Consider the following 20,197-nt stretch of genomic DNA (forward strand, 5'->3'; position numbering starts at 1 on the left):
GCAGACGCATTCTTCAGTTGGCTTTTTTTAGCAGATTCTATCAAAAGGCTATAAACTTGGAACGATAGGACCAATGGTAGTTGCCTTGCATTTAAAAATGTCTCTGCACTTTTCAGCCCTGAATAACAGTAAAAGCTATTGATTTGCATACATAGTATACTACACTTTCCATTGAACAATTACCCCTGTTATCATAAATCGACTAATTTTATAATGTAATCAAATGCTCACACACTAGCTGCTTTCAGAGACACGTGTTAGTCCTGACATTCTCCTGAGGGGCCGTATTTGTGAACAACATATCCTGACATTTGTAACCTGAAAATCTCCTTAATAATACTACCCCTGAGGTAGTATTTTCTCCGTATGAAATGTAAACTACCTTCTATGTGATTGAGGAGTAGAAAGTCTGTATTTCTCAGACCACTTGAGTGGGCATGTTGTTGATCCTTCTGCATATCAATGAGTGGCTTCCTAAATGATAATCAGCCTGTTGCCTTTTGTTCGCAGAATGGTTAAAAAATATTTAAATGTTGGCACTTCTTTTAAGAGTCATTTGTGGTGAACATGTTCTTCTAACATTATAGGCAAAATGTTATTGTATTATGCACTCAGACATTTTCTACATTATCGACATTATCGGGTTTCCACATTATTGCTATGGGATTAATTACAACTAGAGTTTGAGTGCACGCAACGCGCGTGCAAAAACTCTAGTTCTACTAAACTCCTACAGGCAAGAGAGGGCTTCCAAAACATCTGGGCTCACATGTGCCCAGAGGTTGTGGGTGTGTCAGCGGGGAATAGGGGGGGGGGGTCCTCAGTGTGGGTGGGCGGGTGTCCTCAGTGTGGGTGGGTGTCCTCAGTGTGGGGTGTCCTCAGTGTGGGTGGGTGTCCTCAGTGTGGGTGGGTGTCCTCAGTGTGGGTGGGTGTCCTCAGTGTGGGTGGGTGGCTGTCCTCAGTGTGGGTGGGGGGGTGTCCTCAATGTGGGGTGTCCTCAGTGTGGGTGGGTGGCTGTCCTCAGTGTGGGTGGGGGGTGTCCTCAGTGTGGGTGGGGGGTGTCCTCAGTGTGGGTGGGTGTCCTCAGTGTGGGTGGGGGCCGTGTCCTCAGTGTGGGTGGGGGGTGTCCTCAGTGTGGGTGGGGGGTGTCCTCAGTGTGGGTGGGGGGTGTCCTTAGTGTGGGGTGTCCTCAGTGTGGGTGGGGGTCCTCAGTCTGGGTGGGTGTCCTCAGTGTGGGTGGGTGGGTGTCTTCAGGGTGGGGTGTCCTCAGTGTGGGTGGGTGTCCTCAGTGTGGGTGGGTGGGTGTCCTCAGTGTGGGTGGGTGGGTGTCCTCAGTGTGGGTGGGGGGGTGTCCTCAATGTGGGGTGTCCTCAATGTGGGGTGTCCTCAGTGTGGGTGGGGGGGTGTCCTCAATGTGGGGTGTCCTCAGTGTGGGTGGGGGGGTGTCCTCAGTGTGGGTGGGGGGGTGTCCTCAATGTGGGGTGTCCTCAATGTGGGTTGTCCCCACTGTGTGTGGGTGTCTTCATTGTGTGTGGGTGTCCCCAGTGTGGGAGGGTGTCTTCATTGTGTGTGGGTGTCCTCAGTGTGTGTGGGTGTCCCCAGTGTGGGTGGGTGCTTTAGTTGAGGGGTTTAAGACACAGAGAGTTCGCCATGATACTGTCAAGCAATGCACTGCCAGGAAAAATAAAACACAGTGCATGACTAATACAGATGTCATACATTCCCAATCAATGGAGGGGCGCCGTTGAGTGGAATATTCCACAAATCCTGTTCTGGCCCCATTCATAAGACCTTGTGCATCACTCACCGTTAAAGGAAGTAATCAGAGGCTATTCTAATAATGTCCCCAATGACGTACACTGAAGTCCTGCAACAAGTTAAGACACAATAGCTGAGTCCATTTAGACAGAAAATAAGTGAATCCCAGACAACGACAGCATCTGCATCCCATTATCCACAGTTTACATTGATCCATTTCCATTGAGTAAACAACCTGCAAAACCAAAGATGAAAAGGGGGAAGGGAATCAAGCAAAGAGAAAGGAAAATAAGGACAAATAAGATGGAAATGAGACATATCCAAGACAGAAAGGAAGAAAAGTGGATCCATCTCCTGCCTAGAGGTCTGCTCCTGAAAGGCTAGGCTCTCACTACTGAACTCGCTCTCTGAATTTTTCCACTACTGCTCGTTAATATCCAGCAGTAGTGCTCGTTACAATCCGTCCCAAGCGTTTTGCAGCCAGACATGGAAAATACGGCCCTCATTCCAGAGAACATTCCACAGACGTCGTATGAAGGAACGAAGATGAGGCTGAGGAGGAAGAGGAGGGGTGAGGTTAGAGGAGGAAGATGAGGGTAGAAGAAGATGAGTGGTGAGGAAGATGAGGGGTGATGTTAAAGGAGGAAGATGAGGGGTGAGGAAGATGATAGATGATGATGAGCGATGATGAAATTAGTGATTAGGAAGATGTGGGATGAGGAAGATGAGGGTCGGGGTTAGAGGAGGAAGATGTGTGATGAGGAAGATGAGGGGTGCAGGTACAATGATGATCATTGTACCTACAATGACCTATGATCTAACAAATAAAAGACCTTGCCACAAAACAATAATTTTTAGCACTTGAGACTGAAACTTAAATAAACATGATGCTCCAAGCCAACCTCATTGACCATGAGAGTAATTGTATGCTACAGTATGTTGAGAAAGGCTTCAAATGTGGTGAGGGTTCAAACTGTGCAGACTTACACACACACATATCACAGATTATTAATTATTATTAATATTATTATGTTATAACTTTTTTCAATGTGGTATGAACAGGTCATTAGTGCCTATCCATTTCAGATCCATTTGTACAATGGATGAGCAAATTATTTGAATATTTTGTAAAGATGTGTGAGATCCATGGATCCAGGGAAGAAGGGGCCCACAAAGAAAGCTTTGGTAAGGGCCAGTGTTGTGCCAGATGTTTCCTTTGCCCACTGGTGTGACGGTTGGTCCCATGCGCACACACCGCAGCGACACTCGCCCAGGTAAGACGGTATGTATTAATACATAACGGCTCAGCCATCGACACACGCGCCCAGGTACGGACACTAAAGGACCCACCGCAGCGACACACTCGCCCATGTAAGACATTATGTTTTTAAACATAACGGCTCTGCCGTCTACAAATTCTCCCAGGTCACACGTTCTGTCTATAGACTGTAGAAATTGCGATAAAAGAAGGGAAGAGACAATTTCTCCCCTTGACAAGCAACGGCAGGTCGTTCATTTTGTCATATAAAAACCGTTAAATTCAAACATTGCGCCGACTGGCATATCAACACATAAGTGACGTGATCTTATAGAGACAGTGTCCCTATAACACAGCGAAAACCTGTCAATAACACAGTAGGGTGAATTATGTATATAAAGTCCACCACAAGACTACATTTTGGGTTTGTTTCCTCCTCGAGCCTCCCGAAATGTCTTTATACTTTATTGCTCAAACTTAACTCTCCTCCTTAAAGGAGAAATCCAGTATAAAATGGATTTGGGATATCGTTGGTATGATAAAGAGTTGGACTGTTCGTTTTGGAGCAAAAAGCCTTCAGTTGGTTTTTTTTAGCAGATTCTATCAAAAACGCTATAAACTTGGAACGATAGGGGCATGTGTTATGGTAAAAACTAAATCGCTATTTTAAACCATTTAAACGGCTAGAAGTAGCCTGACACTTCTTTGGTAGTATAATCAGTGTCTTAACATATAAAACGAGGCATTGATTACACTAAGTGTACAAATTGTTTATTAAAAAGGACATTTTATACACACAATACCATCAGTAGTTCAACGGCGACGCCATCTTGTTTTTAAGACTCGATAAGTAGATTGACGAACACAGAGATTGTGCCATTGGGCCGGGCCCGCCCATTTGATGTCCTTGCCCCCGCCCACTTGATGTCTTTGCCCTTGTAAAAATCAAATGTATTTTACTTTTTTATTTTATTTTTTATGCTAAGATATATATGATGTCAGATACTATTTAAAATCTCAAAAAATAATTGTTAAACTAAATAAAAAATGCGTAGAAAATAGAGATGTGATTGACATATGTGTAAACCTATCACTATTCAGAATTCGTCACACCGAACTACGGCATTAACCGGCAAATTCAAATCAGTAGCCTAGCCTGCTCTGGTGTTTTAAAAAGAAAATGGATATCAGACGCTGGTTAAAAACTAATTGGCCTACTTATCCGGAAAAAAAACCTGCAGTTACTGTAAGTAAAGTTAGCTCCAACCCTGACCGGGCTGAGCCTCTTGCTGGAGCTGGATTTGAGTTCCCGCCGCTAGCTGTAACAACGCAGCCGCCATTAGCCCTCTCCTCCGAGACGCCTTTTACCTCTGACTCCGACCCGCCAGGAGTAACAACACCCTCCGCCTCCTCCTCGCCTCCACCAATCATTTCCTACAAATTCTGGTGAAAAGAGTCTGTTCACATGCCGACGTCATGGGTCCCGACCGGCGCTTTCATTGGATTATGCAACAATGTTTTGGCCGAGCACATGATGCAATGTTGCGAAAGTTTTGTATGTTTATGTTTATTTGCTCGACTGCGTGGCGCGGCATACTGCTGTTGGCGTCTGTGGTATTTAATGTGCCGCCGCGCACACAATGCAAATGTGATTTGTATTTGGCTGTTTGTGTGTGTTAAAATGTAGGCTATTATTTGCGAACCGCGTGCGTCTTAAGGCAATGCTGTTGTCGGCCATGCTGATGTGTTTGCGCTGCTGTGGACTGTTGCAATTGAGTTTTTTGTAGGCTACACCTGTCTGTCATATTATTGATGTGGGCCCTCCCACAAAATCTACGTGCCCCCTGTATAGATTTGCTCTGGCGCCGGGTCTGCATCCATCCACAACACGCACGCTCTGTGTTCGCCATGAACCATGAAAATCTCCTGAATAGTACCACCCCTGAGGTAGTATTTTCTCCGTAGGAAATGTAAATGACCTTATATGTGAATGAGGAGTAGAAAGTCGGTATTTCTCACACCACTTCAGTGGGCGTGTTGATGGCGCTTCTGCATTTCATTGAGTGGACCACTAAATGATAATCAGCCTGTTGCCTTTTGTTCTCTGAATGGTTAAAAAATATTTAAATGATGCACTGCTTTTAAGAGTCATTGGTGGTGAACGAATGTTAAATGTAACATTATAGGCAAAATTTTATATTATGCGCTCAGAAATTTGTTACACTATCGACTGGGGTTTCCACATTATTGCTATGGATTTAAATACAACTAGAGGTTGAGCGCGTGCAACGCGCGTGTGAAAACTCTAGTTTCTTTTAAACTACAGTAACATGCATGAAGGCATAACTTTCATGTGTTCATCTGTGTTGCATGTTTGGCGTTTTAGCTGATTCTTCAACCAATACATTTATATGATGATAAAAACAATGGCCACAAGGTGGTTTCAAAAGACTAAATAGAAAAGGGAGTTCCCTTCAACACTTCAGCCTGTATGTCAGTGTTTGAACGCGGACATGCTGTCAGTTCTCCGGCCCGGCCTCCCATCAAGGTGTTCCTCCTTCCCCCTTGTGTCTCCTTTGTTCCCCACTCTGTCTCCCCCACTTGGTGTTTGTGTGTCTGTGTGATGGGCAAGGGCGAGGCAGTACATTATTTCCCCCTGGCTCCCTGATTACTACACATCCCCATTCACCTGTTCCAAGACCACACTATGCCTTGCATCTGACATCTGTATGTGCAATGTCCCCCACTGTTATCCTCCTTGGTGATTTCAACATCCACATTGACAACCCATCCTGTACTTTTGCTAATGACTTCACATCACTTCTGGACTGTCTTGGCATTACGCAACATGTCAACCTCCCAACCCATAACAAAGGTCACATTCTGGATTTAATCTGCTGCACTGACATCACTCCCACTAACCTTGTTGTCATTGATTTCCCCATCTCCGACCACAAAGCTGTACTTTTTGACATTCATACCCAACTACACAAAACCAAGGAACAACGGACCATCTCCTTCAGAAACATCAAACTTATCAACACCACAGACCTCTCCACCATGATCAGCTCCTACCCCAACCCTCCCCCAGATTCCTCCCTGACTGACCTGGTGACTCACTACAATAACTGCCTCTCCTCCTCCCTCACCACCCTGGCCCCCCTGAAAACCCGCTCAGTCTCATTCACCCACACTGCTCCCTGGTTCACTCCTCATCTGCGCCAGCTCAAAGCCACTGGTCGTCGACTGGAGCGACTCTACAATAAGACTCAACTCACTGTACACCGCCAAATGTATTCGGACCACCTCCATCACTACAAGAATGCCCTCACCACTGCCAAAACCTCATACTACTCCAACCTCATCAACACTGGTACAGGCAACAGCAGAGTCCTCTTCTCAACAGTCAACCACTTACTTCAGCCTCCTAAATCTCTCCCTCCAGATATTTCCACCACCCAATGCACTGCGTTCCTTGACTTCTTCAGCTCTAAAATCAACACCATTCACCAACAACTGGCCTCATCTCGCACCCCCTCTGATGACCCACCCTGGATGATCACCTCTGGCCAACCTCTCATCAGCCTCTCTGACTTCACCCTAGTAACAGAACAGACCGTTTCAGAACTCATCCGCAAAGCCAAAACCACCACCTGTCAGCTCGATCCTCTTCCCACCTCCCTTGTCAAAGCATGTCTTCCGTCCATCTCCCCCATGATCACCAACATAATTAACTCCTCCCTCACTACTGGTACTGTACCCCCCACTCTCAAGCTGGCTGCCATCACTCCCATCCTGAAAAAACCTGGTGCTGACCCAACTGACCTTAACCATTACCGGTCCATCTCCAATCTCCCTTTCATCTCCAAAACACTTGAAAGGGTGGTTGCCGCACAACTACAGTCCCACCTCGACATTAACAATCTCCATGAACCGTTCCAATCTGGCTTCCGTCCAAAACACAGCACTGAAACAGCCCTAGTCAAAATCACCAACGACCTCCTCCTTGCAGCCGACTCTGGATTAGTCACCATTCTCATCCTCCTCGATCTCAGCGCAGCATTCGACACCATCTCCCACCCTCTGCTCCTTGACCGCCTAGCTGGTATTGGGATCACTGGTGCTGCACTCTCCTGGTTTACATCCTACCTCACCGGCCGTCAACAATTTGTTCAACTAAGCAACCACAAGTCTGGGTGTTCAGGTGTCTCACTGGGTGTCCCCCAGGGGTCAGTCTTGGGTCCACTCCTCTTCACCACTTACCTCCTCCCGCTGGGCACACTCCTCCGTCACCATGGGGTCCATTTTCACTGCTACACAGGTCTACATCTCCACCAAACCCACCGCTGCCATCCCCCCCACCTCCCTCATCACGTGCCTAGAAGAGATCCGGAGCTGGTTGAGCAGGAACTTCCTGAAACTCAATGGAAACAAGACCGAGGCCCTGCTCATCGGATCCAAATCCACCCTCACTAAATCACAACACACCCCAGCTCCACTCATAATTATCGATGGATTCCCAGTACCCTTCTCCTCCAAAGTCAAGAGCCTCGGCGTCATCCTGGACAACACCCTCTCATTCGCACCCCATATTCACAACATCACCCGGACTGCATTCTTCCACCTCCGCAACATCGCCAGACTCCGCCCATCACTGACCCAATCCAGCACTGAAATCCTAGTTCACTCATTTGTCACATCACGCATAGACTACTGCAACGCCCTCCTCACCGGACTCCCCACCAAACTCATCAACAGACTGCAGATCATTCAGAACTCAGCCGCCCGGATCATCACCCGCACCAAATCATCTGACCACATCACCCCTGTCCTCATTCAACTTCACTGGCTCCCAGTACACTACCGTATCCAATACAAAACCCTACTCCTCACCTACAAAGCTCTCCACAACCTAGCCCCCAGTTATCTCTGCGACCTCCTCCAAGAATACACTCCCTCCCACTCCCTCCGCTCAACCTCTGCTGGACTACTATGTATCCCCACATCACGACTCACTACAATGGGTGCCCGGTCATTCAGCTGTTCAGCACCCAGGCTCTGGAACTCCCTCCCCCCACACATAAAACAGTCAGACACCATTACAACCTTCAAGTCACAACTCAAAACTCACCTGTTCAAACTCGCACACAACGTCTAACTGATCACTGTTTTGATTGTTTTGTTTTTTTGTTTTGTTTTGTTTTGTCTTGTTTTTGTTTTATTTATTTCTTATTGCTTATGTTTATTTATTTATTTTATTTATTTATTTTTCCACAATGTCTTGTTTTTTAAAAAATGTATGATGACTATATGCTCTGTAAGGTGACCTTGGGTGTCTTGAAAGGCGCCTCTAAATGAAATGTATTATTATTATTATTATTATTATCTCCGGCCAATCAACTCTGCTCTATAACCCTGGTTCTTCACCCACTCATCTCCAGATCGTTGTTCCATCGTGGTAGATAACCATGGCTCTTCTTTAGTTTTAGGAAGGCAGGCATTTTCCGCCAGCCTGCCTTCCTGCGTGTTTATCTGCCTGCCTTCCTTCGTTCCATCAGTAGATGGGATAGGGGGCTAAACCTTTCATTTGGGTCTTTTTGGAAGACCTATACAAGCGACGTATTCTGTGCATTAGGTTGGAAGACATGCTGGATGTAGAATATAACTACAAACACAATCTGACAGCCTTTGACTTAGGAAGCGTTATTTATAAAAACAACACATTTTGCAAACAGATATAGAACACGTCATATTAAAAGTAAACTTCTTATTTTGACACATTTTTGACAAACTTTATGAGTTTATCAAGCATGCAATAAAAATATGTGGTCATTTATTTTTTCCTCAGTATGTACAGCAGTGCAGTGTTTAACAGTAATGGCTCTAGGCTTGGCTCCTGGAACCTGAACTGCCTCAGGAACGAGACTGTGACCAAATGGAGTGGAAAACATGTGAAACAAATGAATAGATAAAAGGCTGAACGTGTTACCAGCCGCTGTTATCGCTATTCACCTGTCATCTCTTCATACAAGGGACGCTAACATCCACTACTCGCCATTTCTAAACCCTATAGAAGGGTTTTTTTTTGGCTTGAAGATGGCATGGATACGACCAAAACCAAAAATACACAACTGTACTGTAAAGAAAAACACGCCAATTGTGAGCAGGTGGGCTTATGCATCCTCGCCTTGTGTGCAGAATCCATCCATGGATTGACCTTACCTCAATGTCACCGCAGGCCTGTTCCATTGCCTGCAAAAGAGGCATGCAGGCATTCGGTCATATACATGCCATCTTCAGGCCGAAAAAAAACCTTCTCTAGGGTTTAGAAATGGTGAGTATACGACTTCAAATTGTTTATGGTTGGTGTACCAGTTCCGGACCAAAACAGCCCAATGGAAACTAACATTATCCCAGAAAACAACAAACCTGGGCTGCTCTGATCTGTCCTGTTCAGCTGCATCATGAAGTTACAGTAATCTGTAAATGTGATGATATGTTGGGTATTATAGGGACCTATTTTTGCATGATGGTGCAGTTACCCTTGAAGGCTTATGGAGGCACACTATGATATATTTCCCCTGCGCTGCCCTGGGACGTGCACAATTGCCCTTTGGCCTTTTTGCAGCTGGTAAGTGTTTTCAGGTAAGTATTTACGTAAGTGGACTAGTGTGTTGCTGTTGATCTGAAAGTGTATTGATATGATACAAGTGTATATCATTTTGTCATCAGAGTGACATTTTGACAAAGGATTGTTAGGTTTCGTTAGAAGAGTTTCAATTTGACATAGATGTGAATGGTATATTTCTCAGTGTTGTGTCTTATTTGCTTACAGTGTTGAGTTTTGACGCAATGCGAAAAGGTTTGCCAAATGTGTTCAAGCAATTGAAAAAAACTGTAAAACCAAAATGGCCTTCGGGGACAGTGGTGACATTTTTTATGTACATTAATCAATTACGTACATTATACATGTATCTAACATCAGTATGAAGCTTCCTTTTCACTGATCAGCAGACAATCGAGGAAGACACAGATGAAATCGATGACTCACTTCCCAGCGATTCACAAAGTCCTCCAAGAATGCGTTATTCTTGTAACAATACTGGTGTCTGGCCCCCTCCTTGGCTCCCGCTTGCAAGATCAGCCATTTGTGTCCCAGTGTTTTCAGCTGTTGCTAGGGACTCTATCTCTGCCTGACAGCATTTTTACGTCAAACACCGGCCTTGTGCTGGAGCACAGCCCCCCCCCCCCCCCCCCCCCCCCCCCTCGAGTAAAATAGTATCCTCCCAAAGATCTTATAAGCAGCACGAGCTTCACCTTTTAGGACCACGTGCCTGATAAGCAGCTAGGCCTGTTTAATAACACCGTAGCCTTCACCGCCAGGGCCTCCCGGAACCTGTGATTCATTTGATATTCACAATGATCACAGACCACAAGTATGTGGGACTCGTGACATTGGGATTTGTGATGCTGCTGCTGCTGTGCAGGAGTGAAGCTAGGCATTATAAGTACAGTTAGCTTCAGTAGGACATCAGCCAAGAATTGTATTTCTGTGTACATGTTATTTTGTTTTCAAAGATGCCTCATAAATATTAAGTGTGAGTCCAAAATGAGTATAGTAGCTAATGGAGAGGCCTTGATTTACAGATACACCCCCCCCCCCCTCCCAACACACATACCCCCATCAATCCCCTCAAAGACTCAATCTGGGAGAAGGGTCTTGAGTGCTTTTTTGTCATTCTTTGAAGTCTTTCCACTGCATTTCTGGGAAGTCCTGGAAAAGCCAAGCTGACAGCAGTGACAGTAAAATGCTTGTGACACCTGTGACAGTTTCCAGTAGTCTGCTTTTCAGCACATGTGGACCACCCCCACAGCCGCCCACACCCCTCCGTCGCACTTAGCCTAGCTAGCTTTGTTGTATACAGGGAATGGATTAACCTAGCAATCATTAGCACTGGGGATTTGGTTCGATGTACATCCTTACTGTACCAACAGCGATATATAATTTGTCTTCATTTGAAAAATTTTGCTTTTGTTCGTTTTCGGATAAAAGTGTCTGATAAATGCCCTAAATATGATGTAAATGGACTATTTCCCTTCTGATGAATTGCCATTTTTCAACCTCTGGTGTCATGGTTTCGGGGCTAGGTATGACTCGGAGGATGGTAAAGGTTCCAGACATGGTTAATTCAGAGACACAAGGTAAACGGTAAATCCAGGTAAAAATCGAAAGTCTATATTGATAAGTAGAAATAAATAAATAAATAAATAAATAAATAAATAAATAAATAAATAAATAACGCCAACAGTTTCTGATTTATCAGGTGAATCTTCAGTCTATTACGGCGGTGGCCGTGCCCAGCAGATTCTCTGCTCTGTCTCCCCCTCTTGGTGTTTTCACGTATGTGCAATAGGCGAGGCATTCCCTGAATGTATCGCCTCAGGATCCCCGACCAATGTTCCTGTCCACCATCCCTCCTGCTACTGCTAGTCTACCTGCCCACCTGCCTGTGGCCTGCCTACCTGTCCGTCCAGTCTTTCCGTCCACCAACCCAGCCTGGCGCGGTCATCATCTTCGCCTGTCCACCTCCTGTTATTTCCTACTGCTCTCATCCTCAATACAATAAACTTCTGGTTTGATTCAACACCCAGTGTCTGCATCTGCGTTTGGGTTCCCCGTTCGATCCTAACAGAACGATGTGGCCAGTATGGACCCAGCAGACTCAGGTTCATTCTACCAAGCCCTCGCCAACCAAGGCGCCCAAGTGGAGAGATATGGTTTGATTCCTCAGGAGGTCATTCCTCAGAAGTTCAGGACCATATGGGCCCAGATAACCCAGATTTGGAACACAGCTGGAGGTTGTCTCATCCCATCTCGTCCAGGCGGTTCCAGAGCTCCACCTGGCCAGGCTGCCCCTGCAGCCCTTCCAGCTCTTCCTGCTCCTCCCTCCAGAGAGCCACACATCCCTGTACCGGAGACAATGCAGGTGACAATCCAGCTATCCTGTGCTGGAAAGAGAGGTGGCTGGTAACCCATGGCAGACTCAAATGGTGACATACCTGTGGCCACGCTTGGTAGGGAGTTGTGAGAGTATTCAATCCAGGCCAAATGGGTGCTCCAAGAGGAGGGATTCCTAGTGGAGAGGCAACAGAGTGCCGCTCCTAGGTCCTGGTTGGCCTGCTCCGCCTGCCCATGAGGCTGTGGATGGTAACCCAAAGACAAACTCTCCGAAGCCCCTACAGCTTGACAGAAAGCCTTCCAACCTTGGAGATGAATTGTGGTCGGCGGGTATCCCATGGAGACGGAACACATGGACTACCAAGAGGGCTGCCTTTTCAAAAGCTGTGGGGAGTTTTGGGAGAGCCACAAAATGAACCGCCGTCGAAAAATCGGCCCAATATGGTAGGGATCACTGTTTTACCCTGAGATGGAGGAAGACCCGTAACGAAGGTAGGCTCACTTCTCTTTTTGAAGATACAATACCATAAAGAGCGTAACTCCAGGTCTGTGCTAAGGTAATCGCACTTTAGCCAAGTTTGAATGAAGGGTGAGTTCGATCTGCAGAAGAGCAGCCCTGATAAGTCATATAGTCCACCTGACTGAAGCTTTTGATGGAGGACCTACTACGCCGCAGCGTTCATCACATTCCAGCATTCCACTGCCTGCCATGGAGCCACAACACTGAATGCTACTACCTGGCTGCCGGCTTCCATTATATTGTGGTCAGATTCAACTTGGTGTCTCATAAGCAGAAACGCTTTCCTGATAGAAGAAACCCTGGGATTTGCAGGGGCCTACCCCAAATTCCCTGGCCTGGGGATGATGACAGAAGTGGGCTGGTGGATGGGCGGAGCCGCGGAGCAAGGGGTGGGGGTGTCTGGAATCCTCTTTCAAGGGGTGGGGGTGTCTGGAGTCCTCTTTCAAGGGGTGGGGGTGTCTGGAATCCTCTTTCGCCTGGAATGCTAGAAGCATTCCTCTCCAAAAGCAAAGACGTCAGCAGAGACATGAATTACAACCCACCAGTTGGTGATGATGAAAGAGGACAGGCCTGCACTCCCCTGTTCTCCAGTCCGTTCAGAGGGCGGGTTACAACCCTTCTCTTCCCTGAGAACAGGATTGCCCCGCTGCCTTTTTGCATTTTGTACCGGCTGCATTCTACGTCATCGGCATGCTTTAACAACTGTAAATAACGCTGAAGGAGACCACACCGGATCCAATTGGTGGATAAACACAAGTTGTTATTATGTCAGCGCTATGACAAAGAGCCAGACATGCTGTAGCCTCATTGAATCAAACAGTACACACCTTTTCTGTACCAAGAACTGTGTGTGTGTGTGTGTGTGTGTGTGTGTGTGTGTGTGTGTGTGTGTGTGTGTGTGTGTGTGTGTGTGTGTGTGTGTGTGTGTGTGTGTGTGTGTGTGTGTGTGTGTGTGTGTGTGTGCGTGTGTGTGTGTGTGTGTGTGTGTAAAATGACCGAGGTCAGAGAAAGCGAAGCGAATAAAAAAAAAAAGGTTGTGAAATTATTAAAACGCCCTTATGGTCCTCCTCGTACATGCATATACCTGTATATGTATATCTGTGTATGCATGTACATATATTTATGTACATACATAGTATTCTCACCAGCTCTCAGGTCTGGAGAGCCTTAATGGGTATTAGACGTAGCAGGGAGCTAACCCATCAGAGGAATGCCACTATAACCAGGAACCGCTAAACATAGCCTTTATTCGACATACTGAACATACAGCTTGCCCTTAACCCCACAGGAACAATATAAAGGCAGGTAAGCTTCGGGTAGCCAGGGCCACAATAATGACCCAAAAACCCTCTGAACCAAATTCCAAAATGTGTTTGAGTCACACAAACACACACACAGACCACTCTTTTCCCCCTCACATATACACAATCCCACGCGTGATCCCAGCACCACCCACCTACCACCACCACCACCCACCACCACCATCACCACCACCACCAACATCACGACCATCAGCCACCACCACCACCATCACCACCACCACCACCACCATCACCACCACCACCACCAACATCACGACCATCAGCCACCACCACCACCATCACCACCACCACCACCACCATCACCACCACCACCACCACCATCACCACCATCAGCCACCACCACCACCACCACCATCACCACCACCACCACCCACCTACCACCACCCACCTACCACCACCACCACCACCATCACCACCATCACCACCACCACCACCACCCACCTACCACCACCACCACCACCCACCTACCACCACCCACCTACCACCACCCACCTACCACCACCACCACCACCACCACCCACCCACCTACCTGTCTCTCTCTCTGTCTCTCTCTCTGTCTCTCTCTCTGTCTCTCTCTCTCTCTCTCTCTCTCTGTCTCTCTCTCTGTCTCTCTCTCTCTCTCTCTCTCTCTCTCTCTCTCTCTCTCTCTCTGCTCCCTTGAGGTGGTGAGAATGTCTAGCACGGTCTGTAGTCTACCACTTAGCTGACCCCATGACCCATACAAGTTGTCTTAGTCTCTTTGTGTGTTTTTGTGCTTAGTGTTTAGGCCTTGCCTGCATGTATGTCTCTCTGTCTGTCTGTCCATCGGCCTGTTTCCCTGTATGTCTGTCTGTATGTATGTCGGTGTGTGTGTGTGTGTGTGTGTGTGTGTGTGTGTGTGTGTGTGTGTGTGTGTGTGTGTGTGTGTGTGTGTGTGTGTGTGTGTGTGTGTGTGTGTGTGTGTGTGTGTGTGTGTGTGTGTGTGTGTGTGTGTGTGTGACCTCAGGCCTGGTTGACTGCTGCATGCCTTTTACCATCTTAAAAACTAAATGGAGGAGTAGGCCTTGACCGAGACAGAAGCTGACCGCCGCAGTCCCTCTGCGTGTCCGGAGCACCGGAACCCGCTGGAACCCGCTGGAACCGGCTGCAACCGCCTTGCCCCCGGGACTCTGCAGTCCAGCCCTCTGAAAGTGGCCGGTTAAAACCCCCCTCATTGTTCCATACTGAGAGGGTGTCTCAGTGGTGGACTCCCCTCAGACGCCCTCTGACCTGCCCCAGAAAACGGGGTCACAGCCGCTGGTGAAGGGAGAACGTCTTCAACGTGTACAGTCTCACGTCCCGGGAAACTCCTCCTCCCAGCAGGTTCCCTCCCAAGGTGTCGCTTGGATCTACGCAAGCGATATTCCCGTCGAAGGCCGTGTTGACAACGGGACGCAGTTCTTACACAAACATTTATATTACCCCCACTCAGCAGAAAGTGCATGAGTCGGTACATCAGCCCGTCTCCAGTCACAGTATCCCCGCCCTGCCTCCCGTGACGACAGGAGGGCTGGGAGGCAGAGGCTGGCCCCCACCAGACCTTTGAAACATTCCTCCCTTTTACAAGCTAGGCTTCTTTTTCCCTTTACCTTTTTGGGGGTTTTCTGAGAATAATGTCTGCGTGTGCTGGCGTCCAGCAGCCACAAGGGGGCTCCCAGCGGGTCCTCCTCTTCACTCTCCAGTGGACCAAATTCTTGTGGAAAATTCCACTTAGCAGAGCCAAGTCAATGTCCTGTGATAAGAAGCATGTTATTCCTGTTTGGGACAGATGAAATGACAACAATTTAAGAGGTTTGTCAAAAAATTGGGAATCCAAAATGAAACGAAAGCTTTTTTTATTGACCAAGGAGCTTCTGCGTGATATAAACATAATCTTGTGTCTCCTCCTTATGATGGTTAGTTCAACATGCTGACGTTACAGCACCCGAAGGAGTGAAGGACGCAACTTAAAGGAGAGCAGAAGGGACAATAGATGGAGAAGAAGGTCCTTAAAGGCCAATTTTCCATGATAAAAGCGAACTAATTAGTGAACTATGAGCTCAGTTCACCTTTGAGAAGCATTTTGAGAAGTTTATTGTGATTGAGTCTTGGTCTGTGGCTTTGATTTTTCTGCACGTTAGGATTTGATAAAAAAGTTCAGCCTCATCGTATTCTCCAGCAGGCTTGCAGCCCATGCTTACATTGTTTGGTTATCTATTTTCTGATGAGCTGCAGTCCCATCGTTGAGGCGTTTGCGGAGTTGCCTTTTACCGCCACCTAGCGGCCCTTAGTGATAGGTCAGCTATCCGCCTGTGATTACAAATCTCTCCGCTGGAGGTCGTCTTCTCATCAACCTTCAGTGCCCTCATGTGTCACAGCGCCGTCCAGGTCCAAGGCGGACGTTAACAACTGTTTTTCATATCAGCAACTCCACTTCGTTAAGCAAATGTGTTTATTGCTATTGTAAAACTTTGTTGACGAAAGCGTCCAAAGCATATTCAGCAGAAAAACAATTCTCCCAGGATAGTTTTGGTGATGCTACAAAATTCACGATGAAAGTTCATAAATGCTAGTGGTCAGAAAATGTTGATTGTGTATTTATCATTTGTTTGTTTGCTACGTCAACTCTGTATCTAAGATATTAACTTCATATTGAAGTATGAATTTAGTAGGCCTATAAGTCGGACACACGCACGCACGCACGCACAGTGTCTTATTTTGTCACTGTCTTTTCTGTCTGACTGTATGCTGTTGTGTGTGTTTGAGACAGAGTGTGTGAGGTCTATATATTGTTGTTTGCTTCTGTCTGAGTGTTTATGTGGTTGCGTGTGTGTGTGTATGTGTTTGTGAAAGAGTGTGTGTGTGTGTGTGCGTGCGTGCGTGCGTGCGTGTGTGTGTGTGTGACAACGTGTATGTGTGTGTGTATGAACTGTATGTTATGCTTCCTTCTGGTCGTTGTGCAAGCGTGTGTGGTTGTGTGGTTCAGGGAAAAGGTTAGGGTTAGTGTACTCCCACATTACGTGAGTCACCATCAGACACTGAACCGACACGCATAGCATCACTCTGCTAGACACAGGGACGCTATTGACAGAGATGGCCAACTCGGCCGAACGGTCTGCTGCTTATCTTGTTTATTTGATTTATATTAAGTAAGAAACCCCCCCCCATCATTTGCTTATTCTGACAAGTGATGAAACTATGTGTGTGTTAGTAAAAATCATTCATGTTCATACCTCTGTGAAAACATAATTGTGAAGAACTTGAAATATTGCGGTTCTGCTGGTGATTATGTGGTTCCATGGTTCCTTCCAGTAAGATAGGCAACAGAAAGTCAGGCTACAGTTTGACAGGCTACAGTACAAAAGGCAACAGTTAGACAGGCTATAGGCTACAGTAAGACAGGCTGCAGTTGGACAGGCTACACAGAGACAGGCTACAGAGAGACAGGCTACAGTGAGACAGGCTCAAGTAAGACAGGCTACAGAGACACAGGCTACAGTGAAACAGGCTACAGTACAACAGGCTACAGTGAGACAAGCCACAGTGAGACAGGCTACAGAGACACAGGCTACAGTGAAACAGGCTACAGTAGGACAGGCTACAGTGATAGAGGCTACAGTGAGACAAGCTACAGTGAGACAGGCTACAGTGAGACAGGCTACAGTGAAACAAGCTACAACGAGACAGGCTACAGTAAGACAGGTTACAGTGAGACAGGCTACAGTGAGACAGGCTATAGTACGACAGCATATAGGCTGCAGTGAGAAAGGCTACAGTGAGACAGGCTACAGTACGACAGGATATAGGCTGCAGTGAGAAAGGCTACAGTGAGACAGGCTACAGTGAGATTATACAGTGAATAATAACATAGTAAATGATTCATTATAAGTGTGAGGTAAAGAGGTAAAGAATATGTACTTTATTTGTTAGAAAGATCTCTGTACATGACTCATTATGCCCATTTGATCACAATTAAAATAATGGTCACCATTAAACGGTATGATGTTGTGTCTACACTCTGGTCACACACGTTAATCCTAGCTTAGCAGTACGTGCCTCAGACTCCCTGAAATATGTTCAAATGAAACAGTGGACCTTTGCTTTAATGCTGATTCCTCTCTAAGGAATGTGCTGGAATGCAGATAACTCTTTTTGGACATATATTTGACATGTCACGTCAATGTGTAACAATACTGTCAGTGACTGTTTTCCGTCTTAGAAAACTGATCAAATGTGTCGCCTTGATATATGTATATAGAAGCTTTGTTCTGATCTCCGTAGCTTGCATTGTATTCAAGATATGCACATTTAAAAATTGCAATTAAAACAGATGAAACATACAAAAGATTACTTTGCAGTGCAAAACTCTACTGTGTGTAAGATTTACATTCAGTCCCAGTCATGCAGCCACTTCTATCTACTGTAGTAGATTGGAGTTTATTTACAAACCACCCATCTTCTGCTCTGGCTGACATAAAAGTCCTCAGACGCCGCAGGACGTGAGGGCCCCTGAATCTGGACCTGTCACCATTAGATCGTCCTCATGTGTCTGTGTGTGTCTGAGTTTGTGGGAGAAAAAGTGTGTGTTTGTATTCTACCTTTGGTTGTGTATTTGGTTTCTGTCTGAGTGTCTATGTTGTTGGGTGCATGAGTACGTGTGTGTGTGTGTGTGTGTGTGTGTGTGTGTGTGTGTGTGTGTGTGTGTGTGTGTGTGTGTGTGTGTGTGTGTGTGTGTGTGTGTGTGTGTGTGTGTGTGTGTGTATGACTTTTCTGCGGTTATATGGGTGAGTCTATTGGATTGTGTGTCCATGTGTCACTGCGTGTGTTTAGAGGTAGTAATCGGGTGTGTGTGTGGGTGTATTTTTGTCTTTGTTTGTGTATGTATGTATGTCTATGTGTGTGTGTGTGTGTGTGTGTGTGTGTGTGTGTGTTTGTTTGTGTATGTTTGCGTGTGTGTGTGTGTGTGTGTGTGTGTGTGTGTGTGTGTGTGTGTGTGCGTGTGTGTGTGTGTGTGTGTGTGTGTGTGTGTGTGTGTGTGTGTGTGTGTGTGTGTGTGTGTGTGTGTGTGTGTTTTTATAGGGAGAGAGATCCAGTCTCTGCCTCTCTCTCTCTGTTGACTCAAGTAAATTGAAACATTTCATTGGCATGAAAGGAAAAAAAACGTTGGATCTGACCAAAGCATAGATCGTTTTTTTTCATTTTGAATGCATTATTATTATTATTATTTGTATTATTATTATTTGTATTAATAATATTCATACATTAATAATTATATATTAATATTTTATTAACTCAATCTTACTTTATTTTTATGTAAACTATTGCATATAAATGAAAAATTATGTGTTTAAGTCTACAAAATGTAAACTCCTCTGTCCCTCTCTCTCTTTCTCTCTCTCTCTCCCCCCCTCTTTCTATCTCTCTCTCTCTCTCTCTCTCTCTCTCTCTCTCTCTCTCTCTCTCTCTCTCTCTCTCTCTCTCTCTCTCTCTCTCTCTCTCTCTCTCTCTCTCTCTCTCTCTCTCTCCCCCCTCTTTCTATCTCTCTCTCTCTCTCTCTCTCTCTCTCTCTTTATCTATCTCTCTCTCTCTCCCTCTCTCAGATGCTGATGAGGCTGGCTCGTCATCGTCGTCCTCCTAATCTGAACTCTGGATGCAAATGTTTTAAAAAACGTCTCTACCCGACATTTGCATTTAAACAAATAGACGAAGGCCATTTTGTGGCTCTCCATGACAGCAGGGTGCAGTGACTTGTGCTCCATCCGCCCCTGCCCTCAAAAGGAAGAACCCCCCCATCTGGGTGTGATGCTTCAGAGTAGTATGTTGCTGAGCACAGGGATTAGGCCACTACTATAGAAGACAACCACCTCCACCAGGGACTTCGCAAAGGGACTCAGGCTGGAATACCCCTCCACCAACGGCAGCATGGACACAGGTGAGAACCGGCCTCCCGCTGATTGTTCCTGGGTCACTGCTGCTCTACGGCCCCGGGGCTTCATCCTGCCCATGGATACGTCGCCGTACCAGGGGGAACCATGACGCCAGAATGGCATTTTGGAGCATTTATTTCAGCTACTTCAGTCCAGCCGGACTGATGGAATGAGTTGCTGATGTGTGTGTGTTTGTCCTCAAGGGAGTTTCAATGTAGGCCTGCTGTGGAACAAACAAGAACGTGCAGCAACATTAACTTTGCAGTTCTCTGATGGCGTGTTTTGAGCACCAATACGTTTGCAAACAGCAGATATTGATCCCCGATTGAAGAAACTAATTATTTGTTTTTGTGTGTGCGCCCGTTTGTGTGGTTGCTGGTTGGTGGGGGGTGTGTGTGTGTGTGTGTGTGTGTGTGTGTGTGTGTGTGTGTGTGTGTGTGTGTGTGTGTGTGTGTG

General features: G+C 46.4%; 1 protein-coding gene across 1 annotated transcript in view; it reads left to right on the forward strand.

Moving 5' to 3' along the window:
* Nucleotides 1–19,445: 19,445 nt before the first annotated feature.
* Nucleotides 19,446–20,197, forward strand: part of LOC132474525 (POU class 2 homeobox associating-factor 2-like) — a 9,222-nt gene continuing 8,470 nt past the window's right edge. The window contains exon 1 of the mRNA XM_060075278.1: nt 19,446–19,746. Coding sequence (XP_059931261.1) covers nt 19,737–19,746 — 10 coding nt within the window. The 5' untranslated portion in view covers nt 19,446–19,736. The remainder of the gene's footprint in view (nt 19,747–20,197) is intronic.

The sequence above is a fragment of the Gadus macrocephalus genome, chromosome 16 (assembly GCF_031168955.1).
Source record: "Gadus macrocephalus chromosome 16, ASM3116895v1".
NCBI classification, from domain to species: Eukaryota; Metazoa; Chordata; class Actinopteri; order Gadiformes; family Gadidae; genus Gadus; species Gadus macrocephalus.